The 15,968-nt window shown below is 37.2% G+C and overlaps 1 protein-coding gene and 1 pseudogene across 1 annotated transcript; one reads left to right on the top strand and one right to left on the bottom strand.

Moving 5' to 3' along the window:
- Window positions 1–999: 999 nt before the first annotated feature.
- Window positions 1,000–1,783, top strand: LOC126706184 (protein pxr1). Its single transcript, XM_050405500.1, has one exon. It carries the CDS (start codon window positions 1,078–1,080, stop codon window positions 1,642–1,644), a length of 567 nt encoding a protein of 188 aa, XP_050261457.1. The 5' UTR covers window positions 1,000–1,077; the 3' UTR covers window positions 1,645–1,783.
- A 1,789-nt stretch (window positions 1,784–3,572) lies between these two features.
- Window positions 3,573–15,504, bottom strand: LOC126704912 (squalene monooxygenase SE2-like; annotated as a pseudogene).
- Window positions 15,505–15,968: the final 464 nt, after the last annotated feature.

Below are 15,968 nucleotides of genomic sequence, written 5' to 3'. Positions count from 1 at the left end.
TGGCGAAGCACAAGAGGACGTGTTTATTAGGAGTTATCTCCCTTTAATGTGTAGAAACTTCTTTTTTCCCATTGTTGTGTGTTTTGGAGGAAGAACAATGTTTTCAATAGAGACATCAAGATATAAATCTCCCCACCCCATCTATCGAATTATATATATATATATATATATCCCTTAAGAATTTACACAAATCCCTTAAGAATTTACGTATATATATATTTTTAAAATTTTTATTTTTAAAAGATTTTTTAAATGCAAAAAATACAGGTCAACCTTAAGGGTCATAGGTTTTGTGACGATGACCTGACCCGTTTGTCAAGTCAAATTTTGTATAACTAGAAAATTCCTCTTTATGCGGGCCAATCTAATGCTAAATCGATCCAAAAAAGTAAGGGTTAGGGACTTGGAGCATTCATATCAGCTTTTGTAAAAAAATCGGTCTATTTTGACATAATAACCTACTTTTTAAATTTTACATACTCAATTTTTCAAATACCTCACATCAAATTATCTATTTTATACTATAATATTACATTAAAATATCAAATTTTCTTGATTTTTTAAATAGTTTCTCTTTCTTTCACAGGCAATAACCATCATCCACTCTCTTCCTTCAGTTTCGGGATACATTAAAAAAAAAAAAACTATATGTAAAGTGAATAGTGTCAATATAAATTTATACAGTTATTGTAGTAATTTTGTAAATTTACACATTTTTAACTTTACTTATGTGAGTGATTTTGAGAGTTTAAAAAAAAAAAAAAATTTATTTAGGAAAAAACTGAAAAATATTATTCTCAAGTAATAGGAACATCACGACTAACAAAACTATAAATATCTTGTGGAAAATTGAATGCTTAAAATTGATACATTTTTCTATTCTGTTTTAATTGATGCAAACGGGTCATAGGCTTTCTAACCCTTTTATGACAACCCGTTTCCGATCCGAACCAATCTACCAGACCCGTTACCTGGTCTAAATAAATATAACATTAAAAAACGCCTCTTTCTGTTGTGTCTCACAAAACCCTAAAACCCCAACTTCTTTGTGTAGCTCGCGTCGCGAGTCAATCGACCATGGCGTGCACGCTCGATTTCCGTGGCCTCGACGAAGGTTTCGGCGGCAAGACCTACAAGCGAAAGCGAGAGGAAGCGGAAGCTCACTACACCTCCGCCTCCGCCTCGATGGAGATCGACGAGGCATCTCAGCCAGTGGCGAAGCGATCGGCGGTGGCGTCGGAGGAGAATCCTGACAAGCCAATCATCGGGAAGCCGAGCTACGACGGCGTGATCTCCGGGAGAGTCTCCGGCCGGAAATGGAAGCAGACGAGGAAGCACAGGGCGTCGGCGACTCAGGTGAGGAAGGGGTCGAACTTCGAGGAGAGGCGGAAGGAGAAGGAGATAAAGAAGGCGTACAAGGAGAGAGTGACGGAGCTGAAGGAGACGATAAGGCAGAACAAGGTGGAGAAGAGGAAGAAGAGAGAGGAGCGCGAGAAGAAGAAGAAGGAGAACATTCTTAGGTCTGGTACCAAGCTTCAGAAGATTACCAATCCCAAGACCTTGAAGAAGATCGCTAAGTCTAAGCATAAGAACCTCCTCAAGGTTGTTCCTGATGATTTGCTTGGCAACAAGAAGAAAAACTAGTCGCTTTTGTTATCTTAAATTCTCAATTATGTGTTTTTATTTCAATTTTGAGTTCATTTTGTTGGTTCTTCTTGTAATCTCAAATTTTGGATGGGATTTTCCCAGATTTTAATAGTGATTGGATTAGATAAAAAAATAATTGTTTATATATTGATAAAATTTTATATATTTAGCTTTGGTTATCTAATTTCTGAATGGTAGAAACTGCTTTTGTAATCTCTAGTTTTGTTTTGTTTGAGTTTCATCAACTCTGCAAACCTATATTGATAATTCGATAGTTGGGGGTGGGGGATTTGAACCCGGGACGTCTCCGATGGAAACACTCTGCATAGTATTGTTCAAAGTTGTATGGTAGTAGTCTCACATAAAGTTATGATCTTTATGGACCAAATTTTATATTGTGTTTATAGATAGATGAAATGTACAAAGGGAAATTGTAAACCATTTTATCATTGTCAAATTCAGAGAGATCTGTTCAATTTCAACATCTTATGGGAGTATTCTGAAGTTCAATGACATAATGATGATGTAACTATAGGTCATATTAACACAAACGCGCCAATAATCTCTAGGTCAACTCGGTTCAATTCCCCCCATTCCCCACTTGGAATGTACTAAAAAAAAAAAAAAAAAACACCTACCTGTCTAGCTATTGTGATGGAATATGCGTCTGGAGGAGATCTCTTTCAAGGATGTGCAATGCTGGGAAGTTCAGTTAGGATGAGGTTCTTATTTCTTATCCAACATGTTGATTTAGTTTCTGATATCACCTGTGTTTATATTTTTTTAATTGTACTCTTGTCTTGTGTTGCAGGCATGCTACTTCTTCCAGTAACTTATATCAGGAGTTAGTTACTTCATGCAATGGTATGTAAATTAAGTTTTTAGTTATAATGTAGGTCTTAAATAATAATTCTATGTCTAAGATGGATTTCTTTTTCAGCATCTCTTATGAAGCAAGTATGCCATTGTGAGTGTTTAGAGATTAGTGATTTTGGGTACTCCAAGGTACTAATTTTCTTTTCTTTTCGTGGCCTTTATTTGTACATATCTGGTGTGTTTTTATGATTTAAAATCTCTGGTCTTTGCATTTGAAAATTTCAGAAGTGCACCATAGGCTGGTGATTTGCATGTTCATGAGTGTTAATAGACATTTCTTGTGATATTTCCTGTCAGTGATTAGTGATTTCATTAAGAATTATATTTGCCACTTTTTTAGCAAAATATTGGTTTGGTATATAGCAATTGATTGTTCTTTGAATGTGCTTTCCTTTGTTACCTTCTCTATGGAAAACTAAATAGGTTCAAAGTGGAGAGCTCCAATACAATTGGCATGCATATGCACATAGGCACATACATAAAACACTACCTTATCTTACCTTCACTTTGAAAAATTTTAAAAATGTGAGTGGCTATCACCCATTGCATAGCCCATAGGCCCAATTGATTGTATATTGTAGAATTAATGGGGTAAATATTTCAATGTGAAGTTAGCATTGTTTAAACAGTTATAAAAGTTGATGTATAATTTAAAAGTGAAGCCGTAAGAGTGATTTTTTTTCTTCTCATTCACCTTTCATCATTAACGACTCTGGGTATCTCCATTGCCACTAGGAGTTTAGACCTTTTCCCCTCTTGCCTTTCTTCAATTTCCTCCCCTTCTTTCCGCATATTAATTAGTTTATGATAAAAAAAAAAGAATCTATTGTTATAGGATATAGGAAAATTGAGGTTAGCTGTGTCTACCCATGGTGGGGATATTTCTAAATGTACATGTCCATCTCCCTGTGTGTGTGTGGGAAGAGAAAGTGGAGTATTAGGCTCACAACTTGTATTTTACTATATTTTTACAACTGAAGGTTCAACAATTACTTTATTGATTAGTGCTAGCAAAGCTTCTCTTGGACAACCATAAAGTTGCGACTTCATCAATGTTTTTCACGCTTCATTAATCCCAGTAATTTTTTCAATAGAATGACTTTCTTTGTGAGGAAAGACATTTGTCTATTTCCATTGGCATTGATGCTAGTAAGAAAGATAAATGGTGCACCCTGGAATGATAAAGATAAATGTATAAGAAAATTTCTATTATTTATTAACAAAAAATGACAGAAATGGCAGGAGGAAACTCATATATACACATGTACCCAAATCAATTTAGCAATCAAGCATATGCTTTTAGGTGTAGGGAATGGAAGCAACAAGCGACCGATGCTATCGATAGCCACATAAAAGAAAAGAAAAGCTAGGCTTAATGGTTGGGGGTTTAGGCCTGCGAGAAAAGCCACTAGTGCACTAGCAAAATTACCGCCGAGGCTAAAATAGTTGAAAATTGCTTGCCTTTCTTCCTCCTTTACTTCATTATCAGGTGGAATACAAAACACCCTCTGGAGGGTTGCTGCCAATGTATTCATTGTAATTGCCATTGGCTGAAAACAAAACCAAGTCACATGAAAGTTAGTTGATAATGCCCAAGCAAGTCTTCGCTTTTAATAGCTTAGTATCTAATCTAGGCTCACAACAAGATGTACTAATCTTATTTTTCACTGTTCTAAAAATGCCTGTTATCTAGACGTATAAAGTTTGAAGCTATCATCTTTTTAATGAGAATCCCACATTTTTACTAGCATTTGGATGGTGTATTGAAAATTGAATTTGCAAAATTTATACGTAGAAAATTAAGGAAAGCTGCCAACTTACGCAGGGTGTAAAAGGATTGGAGATATTCGTACAATGCGGATGCATCATTTAGATTATTCAGAGGCCTGAGAAGATCCCGAAGTACAACAACGTCTGATAGAGTCACAGTCATTCCTCCTCCTGTGAGTGGATGCCGTGTGTTCAATGCATCCCCCCATCAGAATTGCACCCAGAGTAGGATAATTAGATATGGCTGACATGCTCAAATCTGGCATTGTTCTAACGTTTCCTTCATTGATTGTTGATATGAAGGCATTATACGGCTCAGGTGGACTCTAAATGTACACACATTCCTTCATTAGTGCAAAAGTATGAATGACCAAAGAAAATATTAGAATAATGGTTAGATGATTAAATTCACCATTTCTTATCATCTTAAATTTTTGGGACAAGTGATAATTTATCATGTTATTAGAGTTATTAGTTTATGTTTCTGAGACGTATGGTAATTTATCAGAAGGGTATTTTAGATAATCCAGTTGATTCTTTGAATGGGGGTTGGACTGGAAAACATAAAGGTAAACATGGCAGCAAAACGGAACTGAAACAGTTCTCTTTCATTGTTCTGGGTGTTTGAAGTATGCTATGCATCACTGAATGTATGTATGTATCTATGTTGTTTGTTTGTTTGTTTGTTTTTTTTTTTTTGGTGCATGGATAATTTGATAGTTGGAGGAGGAGGATTTGAACCTTGAATGTCCTTATTGGAAACATAAAAAAAATGTTAGTTGAGCTATAAGGCTCTTGGCCACTGTATATATAAATATATGTAAGACACAGCTGTTAACGTAGGCCAAACATAATCAAAGGACTGACATGAGATAATCTTTGAAGATGTGGAATGATTCTATAGGGTCAAGTTTGGAGAAATTAAAAACTTAAATTAGGTAGAGAAAAAAATGATAATATCTGCAAGAATATAATAAATTTCCATTGAATTGTTTGCCAGATCTAAAGGATTGTCATAGATGATTGTAAAGGATTCATGTCCATCAAATTATAAGTACCTTTGGAGCCACCGCGGTTATCATATAGTGAGACAATTCACCGTTAGAAATGGAAGGTAAATGCTGCCCTGGCACACCAACAAAACATCGAGTCTCTGTGCTGCTGATTGGATAAAACAATATGGGTGAAGGACTTGCTAAAATTATATGTCCATAGTTTGGATATGGAAGCTGACAGTTTTCCATAAGCCATCCAACTGTATGAGCAGTCACACACACCTGACAATAAGAATAATAATGTCTATCATATTTAAGTCAAATTCCAGACTGCCGACCTGAGCATTCTTCTGAGGCTTCTTCTTTGTCATACAGTAGAAGCCATACATGTGATTGAATTAATATCTCTTTCACATGAGTTAGCACTTAGCACTTATTTAATTATTTGTCGATCAAACCATCCCATATGAACCATTGTGAAAAAACTAACGAAAAATGTTGTGTTGTTTATTGTAGTATGTGTTGTGTACATAATGAGACAAATCTCTTCACCTTAGATTTGCAGAGAAACCGTCGCAAATTTGAAAGGCAACCATCATATACAATTGTAAGAGAAGCATGTGCTTCGCTTACTTGACCAGTCTTAGTCTTGTACAACACCCCTTTGATAGTTTCTTTTTCTTGAATCATAGATGTTACCGTTCCTTGTTCAAATCTCACACTGAAAAGGAGTTAATAGCAGACATGAACTGAATATGGAAGATCATTTCAAACTGACAACCATGGCCTGCTGTATAATTTTAAGCTAAATAGACTCATAGTCTCTAGGTATAATGACAGGGTATTGTATTGAGCACCAATTCAATTTCCCAGTAGGCAATAGGCAATGGCAGACATGATTAACTGTGTATTCATATCACAGCCAGAAAATGATCACATATGATTTAAACAGGAAATCTGGACTAGAACTAACATGCAATTCCAAAATTTTGTCAGACAACAATAAGCTGTAAATTTTGGTCAAAGTGTCCCTTCAACACCTTTTAGGCTTTGTTCGGTTGGAGGTGGTTGGAGGTGAAATAAGGAGGATGGAAAATAAATGAGAGAAAATAGGTGAGAGAGGTGTTTGGTTGGGAGGAGGAGTTGAAGGAAATTTTGGTAGGGTCCAGGTGTTTTCTCTCCTGGCCCACCAAGATCCTATCTCTCCAATTTGGAGAGAAAACTTGGGGACTTTATTTCAACTCATTCAATTACATTTTTGTCCTTCTTTTTGTAACATTGAACATGGAAATCTTAGGTGGTTGTTGGCATTTGACTCTGCTTCAACCAACTTAATAATATTTTCTTGTTTTTTGGTTCACGTTGGTCTTGTTCGTCACTTTTTTCTTTTCATAGTTTTTTATTTTTTATTACTTCTTTTTCTTCTTCTTGTTTTCGCCCCATCTTTTGCCTTTTTCATCTTTCTATTTTTCTGTTTCTTCTAACAGTTCGTTCACTTCATTGTTTAGGGTTTCTCTCTCTCTCTCTCTCTTTTTGGGTGCTCATCTCACTTTTTGTCTCCTTCTATGTTTTGTCTTTTTATCAATTTCTTCCATAGTTACCTTCTTGTTCTTTTGTTTTTTGTTTTTTTTTTTTTGTTTTGTTTTGTTTTTTTTTGTTTGTTTTTGTTTTTTTTTGTTTTTTTTTGTTATGTTTTGTTTTTTTTTTTCCCACCAATTTTGGATATGGCTTCTGCCTTTTAAAGTAATAACTTGAAAAAAAAAAAGGTGAAGTGTCCATATATAATTTTTTAAATAAATAAGTGTATAAAAAATTGTGTTGTCTTTTATTTTATTTTATAAGAATATAATTGTAAATGTATATCAACTTTATTTTTTATGGTTTTCCATCTATATACTTTTCTATTCTCCCAATCAAACACATATGAGAGAAAACTAAGGGTATGTTTGGTAATTGCTTTTTCCCCCTTATTTTCTGTTTTCAAAAACAATTTTTTATTTTTGAGACTAAAAAACTTGTTTGACAACCAAAAATGGATAGAAAACAAAAACTGTTCTCAAAACTCAATTTGTAAAGGAAACTAAAAACATACAAAAGACTGTTTTCAGTTTCTAGTTTTCAAAAGTCAATGAAAACACGCATTTGATTTAATGAATCTGTCTCATTTAATGAGTTAGCATTAGAGTTCAAATCCTAGTACCAACATATTTTAGTATTTTTTTCTTCAAAAAACTATTTTTTTTAGATTCAACTAACCAAACATGTTTTTGATTTCAAAAATATAAGAAAATTGTTTTTTCTTTATATTCCCAAAAACAAGTTTTTGAAAATAGAAAACAAAAACTGTTACCAAACCTAAACTAAATTATTTCTATCCTCCCGCTTTTCTATCCCTTTTCCATTTTCTATCCTCCCCACTTTTTCATTCCTCCAACCAAACGGACCTTTTAAGTTCTTTCAAGTTGTAATTGAAATCCTTATATTTTAACTAAAGAAAAGTTCATTCTTTGATAGGAAAGGAAGATACATAGGAAGAAAGGCAGCTTTCTTTCGCATCCTCTGAATGAAACGCCCATGGTGAAAGCTTTTCCCAGCCACATCTGAATGAAAATCTTTTAAGGGATAAGACGCTCTAGTGTGTTTCCCATCCTTGTAAACAACATATCCAAGCACTTGTTGAGCATCTATTTCTGTTACTGAATCTGCAGTCCCATATCCATGTACCATACATATTGACACATGATATGGTTAGCAAAAAAGACAACATTTCAATAGAAGAGAGCAAGGAATATTTTACAATGGCGTAAATTAAAGTTGTGGGGTTTGCTTGCTTACCCTCAAGACCCAACTCAAGTAATTTCAAATAGCCCCCAGGCTGTAGAAGTTCACAACTATTCTGTTAGGCATTGTCAAGTCTCTTTCGATCACATAAATAAACTTGGAGACCATCCTAAAATGAATGAAACAGGAAATCAAACTTAGAAACAACAATGCTCGTTAGCAAAATCCTTTTCAAAAAATTACTCTTCCATCCCATATTAGGAAAACTATCATCTTTATTTAAAATTGATCTATTTGATGTTTCAAATTAAATTTTATAAATCTAAAGGTGTACAAACTACTACATCATATAAAATTTTGGAAAAGATTTAAAATTTTGAGAATCCTATTTAAAAAAAAAGACTAAAGTACACTTTTGACTCTTAAAGTTTGCGGCGGTCCTTTTACATTTCAAAATTTCCTTCATGTTTAATTCATGTTTAACTATTTCATGAAATACTGGCTAAAAAATATTGTAGAATGCATGAAATTCATTGTTGTAGGGAAAAAAAAATATTGATATTTCCCAACTTACCTTCTATAGCTTTTCATGTATGATTCTGTTTTGTTTTTTGTTTTTTTTTTAAGGCATGCTTATGAAAAGTCTGATAGTCAAGTTTTCTCTCTAGGTTTCGGCGAATCCTGGGGGTGTGAAATAGCAACTCCTTTCTCCGCTTAGATGGTGGAACCTGGATCTCAATACGAATGGATGCAATCACAAACAAGTGTGCGAACCTCAAGCTCTCGGAACGGGAAGGAAGCGAAGTAGACCTAGCTCCTCCCGAGATGGACCAAGGTTTGGTGCGGGCTGGAAAGTTTTGCACCAAACGCAGAGTGAACTTGGAAGTTGTAGGGCGGGCATTACGATCAGTTTGGAGAACAAAGAGAGAGTTTGAGGTAAGTGATATGGGAGAAAATAGAGTCCTATTTCTGTTTCAGGAGAAGGAGGAGTTGGATAGGGTTTTATTGCAAGGACCGTGGTCTTTTGATAAGTATATTTTATTGTTGCATAAGTTAGAGGTGGTAGAGTCAGTCACATCTTTATCTTTTCACAAAGCAGCGTTCTGGGTCCAGATTCCTGGCTTACCAACCTTGAGCCAGACAAAGGAAGCGGGTTTACGTATTGGAGGAATTTTGGGCAAGGTTGAAAAGGTGGATGTAGGGGATAAAGGGTTGTTATCTGGGGGGATCAGATTCAAGGTGGGTTGAGTTCAAGTATGAACGATTTCCCGTATTTTGTTACTTATGTGGAAAAATTTATCATGATGAGAAGGATTGCATAGAATGGATCCGTAGTGTAGTGCATATTTGATTAATTCAGAGGAGAAGCAATATGGTCCGTGGTTGTGTGCCGTCCTGGATCAGTTATAGAAACCTTATGTTGTGTTTGTGCAGCGAACTGAGGAGAGAGAAAGCCCTCGGCAGGTGGCAGTGAAGCGGGCGGTGGGCTGTAAACGACAGTCTTCGTCGTGCGCTTTCAGGTTCATGGAGCAGTGGAGACAAACCATGATAGGGCAGACGTGGAATATTTGAATTTGGAAAGAGAGAGAATCATGGAGGAACAGACCGGGGATAAAGGAACACTTGATTTCGAGGATCAGCTGAGAGAGATTGATGCCGAGATTTCAGGGAATGATAATAATTAAGAGGTGTAACGTGGAGAATGTTTTAACAGAGAAGATCATGGAGAAAGAGAATAAGTTGACAGCGAAACGTAATGAAACTCCTGTGGGTGAAGCTTCAACACATGGACCTGGGTCTGGGTTGATTCATAGTGCGCCGCAAGCTGGAATAGGCCGAACTGAAGAAATAGAGGGACTAGATGAACCAAAACCCCACTTTCTCAAGTAAAGGATTTACAATTGTTTCAAATTGGCCCTAATGAGTCAGCTATAATTGGAAGAGGAAGAAATAAAAAAGGCAAAAGCCTAACTTGAAAAAAGCCACATGCACATGCAATTAAGTATGGGAAAGAAAATGTGAGACTGAGTATTTCTAAAATGCAAAAGGAGGATGCCATGGAGGAGGTAAAGAGAATGGAGGTGGAGGATGTGGATGTGGGTCCAAAAAGAAAGACACGTGCTCCTCTTGTGGAAGTTGTAAAAACATTAAGGTTGGGAAGAGGCCCAGGCTAGATGAGGAAGTTGTTGCTTTTGGTAAATTGCTTGCCAAACAAATGGGATCGGTGGCAGTTGTTGGGCAGCCCCGCCGGAAACAATAAGTGCTATATATTGGAACTGTCGAGGACTTGGGAATTCTCGAATAGTTGGCATTCTCCAGAAAGCAGTTTTGGAGGAAGATCCCACCTTGGTTTTCCTTATTGAAACCAAGTTTAATGTAGCGAAAATGGCTGAGATTAAGCAGAAGTTGGAAAGAAGACAAGGCATGATTGTCCCTGGTGTTCGCGGGAGTGGGGGCTTGGCTCTTTTATGGAAGGATTCTTTGTCGGTGGATGTGCAAACATACTCTCCTAGACACATAGATGCAATTATTACGGAGGATGATGGTAATAAGAAATGGCAATTCACCAGGTTTTATGGTCATCCTGAAACTAGCAAAAGAGAAGAGTCATGGAGGTTGTTAGTGAACTTGAGCACAAGGAGTGATCTCCCATGGGTTCGCATGAGAGATTTCAATGAGATCATTCATAGGGGAGAGAAGGTAGGAGGTGGTGAGAGGCTTGAATGGCATATGAGGGCATTTTCTTTAGCTATTAACAGAAGCAAACTTAGAGACATGGGCTTTGTAGGTTCGAAATTCACTTGGAGTAGGTGGTTAGGTGCTCGTGGTTGGGGTCGTGAGAGATTAGACCAGGCTTTGGTCTCAACAAATTGGGCTTCTTTGTTTCCTCGGGTAAGGCTCTACAATGTGGTCACTTGCTCATTAGACCACAACATGTTGATTCTTAAAGCTCTTCCACCTAAAAGTAGAAACAAAAGAAGGCAGAGATTGTTTAGGTTTGAAGCAATGTGGATTAAGGAGGGTGGATGTGATGGTGTAGTGGAGGAAGCTTGGGAGAGAGGCCGAATTTTGGGGGGTCAAAACCAGTTTGGAAGTTGCATGGAGGAGTGCCAAACCTCTTTGCAAACCTGGAACAACACCAGTTTTGGCCATGTTGGCCGAAAAATAGCATCACTTAATAAGAAGTTTCAATGGCTTGAGTGCTTACCAGAGGGTGGGGCCAACATGGAAGAGATACATGCTACATAGGTGGAGCTTAACAAGATGCTTATGGCTGAGGAAGAGATGTGAAAGCAGCGGTCAAGGAATTATTAACTAAAATCAGGAGATAGCAACACCTCTTTCTTCCATGAGAAAGCTTCAGAAAGGCACCAACATAACACCATTACCAAGTTACTGGACTCTCATGGTAATTGGCAGGATTAGGAAGATGTCATGGGCCATATTTTTGTAGATTATTTTCAAGAACTTTTTACATCTTCATGCCCAACAGTTAGTGAAGAATTGTTGAAGGCTATACATCCTAAAGTTACTAATAGAATGAATAAGGTTTTATTACAAGAGTTTTGGGTAGCTGAGGTTGAGAAAGCTCTTAAGTAGATGCATCCATTGAAGGCGCCAGGTCCTGATGGTTTGCCTCCTTTGTTTTTTCAACATTATTGGCTTATTGTAAATTCTATTGTCATACAAACTGTAGTAGACTTTCTAAATCATGGTGTAGCCCCCCCTAAGTTTCATGAAACCCACATTGTACTCATCTCAAAGACTAAGAATCCATCTAGAGTCATTGATTACAGACCTATAAGTTTGTGTAGTGTGGCATATAAGCTTGCTTCCAAGGTAGTGGCTAACCGAATGAAAGCTGTTTTGAAGGATATTGTATGTGAAAACCAAAGTGCTTTTGTGTTAGAGAGGCTAATCACAGAAAATGTTCTAGTGGCCCATGAATTAATGAATCATATTAACAGGAAGAGGAAAGGCAAAGTTGGAGAGATGGCATTGAAACTTGACATGAGCAAGGCTTATGACTAGGTGGAATGGAGGTGCTTGCAAAAAATAATGGAGAAGCTTGGGTTTCATGAGAGGTGGATTAGTATTGTAATGGCATGTGTGTCCTCTATTACATCTGCTATTAGACTCAATGGCCAACCTTGTGGTATGATCACACCAACCCGTGGTCTTCGGCAAGGGGATCCATTTTCTCCCTATCTTTTCCTACTTTGTGCTGAAGGGTTGTAGGCATTGCTGCACAAGGCAACGCAAAGGAATGACTTGAAAGGATTGGCTGCCTCGGCTAGGGGACCAAGAATTTCACACTTATTCTTTACTGATGATAGCTTGATATTTTGTCGAGCAATGGAGAAGGAAGGGGCTGAAGTATAAAGAATTTTGCAAGTTTATGAGTCCTCTTCGGGACAACAACTAAATAGAAACAAGACGACACTCTTCTTCAGTAGCAATACTCCTACACGTATACAGGAAGCCATCAAGTCCATGTTTGGTGCTCAAGTGATAAAATCTCATGAATCCTATCTAGGATTGCCTTCATTGATTGGGAAGTCAAAGAAGAATAAATTTGCCCAGTTGAAACAAAAACTAGCATCCAAGCTTGTAGGTTGGAAGGAAAAGTTTTTGTCAAATGTGGGCAAGGAAGTGTTGATTAAGGCGGTTGCACAAGCCGTCCCTTTTTACACGATGAGCTGTTTCAAGCTCCTAAATGCTCTATGTGATGAGATGATTGGAATGGTGAAGCAATTTTGGTGGGGGAAAGTGAAAAATGAGAAGAAGGTGGCTTGGATAAGCTGGGATAAAATGTGTTTACCGAAGGATAAGGGAGTGATGGGTTTTAGAGACTTGAAGTTCTTCAATCTTGCTCTATTAGCTAAACAGGGTTAGAGACTTCAAACTAATTCTTCTTCCTTCTTTTCTTGGGTTTATAAGGCTAAATACTTCCCTCATGGGGACTTTGTGGATGCTGAGGTAGGCAAGGAAGCTTCATTTGCTTGGCGGAGCATAATGGCAGCCTAACACCTTGTTAAGCGAGGCTTGCGATGGCAGGTAGGAGATGGATGTAGTATACGGGTCTGGCAAGATTAGTGGCTTCCTACTCGCAACACTTATAGGGTGGTTACTCCTGAACGGCCTGGGACTCATGTTAACATGGTAAGGGACTTGTTAAAAGAAGGAGGAAAGGAGTGGGACATAGAGCTAGTGAAGGGACTTTTTTTACCCCAGGATATGGATGCAATCTTAAGCATCCCAATGAGTGACTTGGTTGCAAAAGACAGACTAGTATGGGCTGAAGATAAGAAAGGTAGATTTACAGTGAGTAGTACATACAAGCTTGCTCGGGAAATAGAAGTAGAGGATCGCAATGCTAGCTATTCTGACCCGACGGAAATGCATGGCGTTTGGCGTGGGGTGTGGAGTATGAACATGCCAAATAAATCAAGCATTTTTCTTGGAAGGCCTGCAATGGTATTTTGTCCACTAAAGATTCTCTTTCTTGAAGAAAGATCATAGCCAACAATATCTGTGAAGCTTGTGGCATGCATGTAGAAACAACCATGCACAATCTTTGTTTTTGTAGCCAAGGAACAGAGGTGTGGAGCTCTAGTAAACTCACTTTGACTTTCATTATACAAGATTCATGGAGCTTTGTGGACACATTCAGTAGACTGCAGAATAGATGGGAGGCATAGCCTGGGCTATTGAAAAAGTGGGTCACTATTTGCTGGGGGGTATTTGGAAGAGCAGGAATGAGGTACGACATGGAGGTAAGAGACGAATTGGTCTTGCAATAGTGAGAAGCTCTCTAAAGTTATTGGAGGATTTTCAGATAGCCAATGAGAAGCCAAGTCCGGTTAGCTCAAATCACCGGCATACAGCAGGTTGGAAGCCGCCACCGCTGGGATATTTCAAGGTTAACGTGGATGGTGCATTATTCTAGAATTCAAAACAGTCTGGTATTGGAGTGATTGTGCGAGATGGAGAAGGTAACGTGATAGCGGCTTTGAGAAGGAAGCTGGACTTACCTCTCGGTGCTTTAGAGGTTGAGGCAAAGGCCCTAGAGACTAGGGTTCAGTTTGCCGAGGATGTGGGGCTTAGGAATGGGGTGTTTGAGGGAGATTCGCTGCTTATCATCAATGTAGTTCATGGTGTTGGAGAGGCAGTGTCATCGGTTCAGAATATCATTCAGGGCATTCTGCGGAAAGTCTAGAGCTTTAGGACATTTGATTTTTTACATACTAAAAGGCAAGGAAATGTCCCTACCCACTTGCTAGCTCAACATGCACTAAATGTTGAGAACTTGGTTGTTTGGCAGGAAGAGTGTCCCAGTCAAGTAGCACAAGCGTGTCCAAATGATGTAACTTCTTTACAAAGTATTGAATAAAAGTTTGAGTATTTCCCATAAAAAAAAGGCATGCTTGAAACTATTTTCTTATTAGGGTTGTGTTAATGGGCACCGTAAAGTGCCCGTTAACAATAACTTTTTTGCAGTTTTTTGTCTACTTTTTGCAGTATTTTGTCATTTTTGACAATTTTTTAGTAGTTTTATTTTTATTTTTATTTATTTTTTTTAAAAATCCTTTTAATAATGTTTTGTCCTTTTTATTAAGTGAAATCCATATAGGGAAATCTTGGTGCTTGTTAACATTTCCTTTGTTATTATTGTACGACTAGTGAGGAGCTGAACCAATACAGGGAAGGAACAAGGCATGCATGAAACTATACAAAGTCAATGAACAACTTCTCTTTTGTCCATGGAAATAGGAACAAGGAAAGAAAAAGTGATATGTAGGACAAGGTATATTGCATAAACCGTACACTCATGCCACTTTTAGACGTCGTGACTTGCAGTCAAGATTTCCTTGAAAATCAAGTTAGCATTTTTGACCAATACAGGGAAGGAACAAGGCATGCATGAAACTATACAAAGTCAATGAACAACTTCTCTTTTGTCCATGGAAACAGGAACAAGGAAAGAAAAAGTGATATGTAGGACAAGGTATATTGCATAAATCGTACACTCATGCCACTTTTACACGTCGTGACTTGCAGTCACGATTTCCTTGAAAATCAAGTTACCATTTTTGTGCAAAAGTGGCGTGTGCAAGAAACATTGCCCATGCATTCAGCAAAAAAAAAAAAGAAACATTGCCCATGTGATAGGCGTATCTATATGGATGTTAAAAAAAGTGATAGTTATATGAATGTTCACCTTGCCAAGAGCATAAGCAAGAGCAGAACCTGCAACCCCAGCTCCAACAATGATCACGTCGCTACCTGCAGAATTCTCCCACTGACACCGTGCTTTTGCTAGGCTAGCTTCCCATGTTCTCAAACCTCTAGCTTTCCATGGTCTCCATAAACCGCAAGGAACATGTCCCAGCACAGAAGTGATGACGAGCCATAAATTGTACTGACAAATCATATCTTTGGTCAATGCAATCGCAAAAATGCAATGTTTATTTCTGTCTCCTCTGCTTCAACTTCAACCATTTGTTTGTTTGTGGCTGGCCTTTGGTTTGCATGTTTGGTATTGTCTTTCAATTATATTGAAAAGGTTGATAGAACAATCTATATATCAGTATATCACATATATTTTATTAAAAATATTAATAATAGAAAATCAAATTAGAAAATTTATAAAAAAGAAAGAAACATATTTTAATTAGAAAAGATCAAACCTAATTACGCGTGTCATGTGCATATATATAGCAATTGAATACTAAATGATATTTTAATAATTTAACGTAAGAAAAGTAGAAAAAAAACACACACATATTCATTAAATTGTGTTCATTTATTTGGGTTTTGTTTTATGACATGAATAATCCATTTTTCAAAATTTTCAAAGTTGAAATTCAAGTTATGAATGGAATCATTTTTAGTAAT

This window comes from Quercus robur, chromosome 11 (genome assembly GCF_932294415.1).
Source record: "Quercus robur chromosome 11, dhQueRobu3.1, whole genome shotgun sequence".
NCBI lineage: Eukaryota > Viridiplantae > Streptophyta > Magnoliopsida > Fagales > Fagaceae > Quercus > Quercus robur.
Note: the sequence above shows the minus strand (reverse complement) of the source record. Positions and strands in the feature narration are given on the sequence as shown.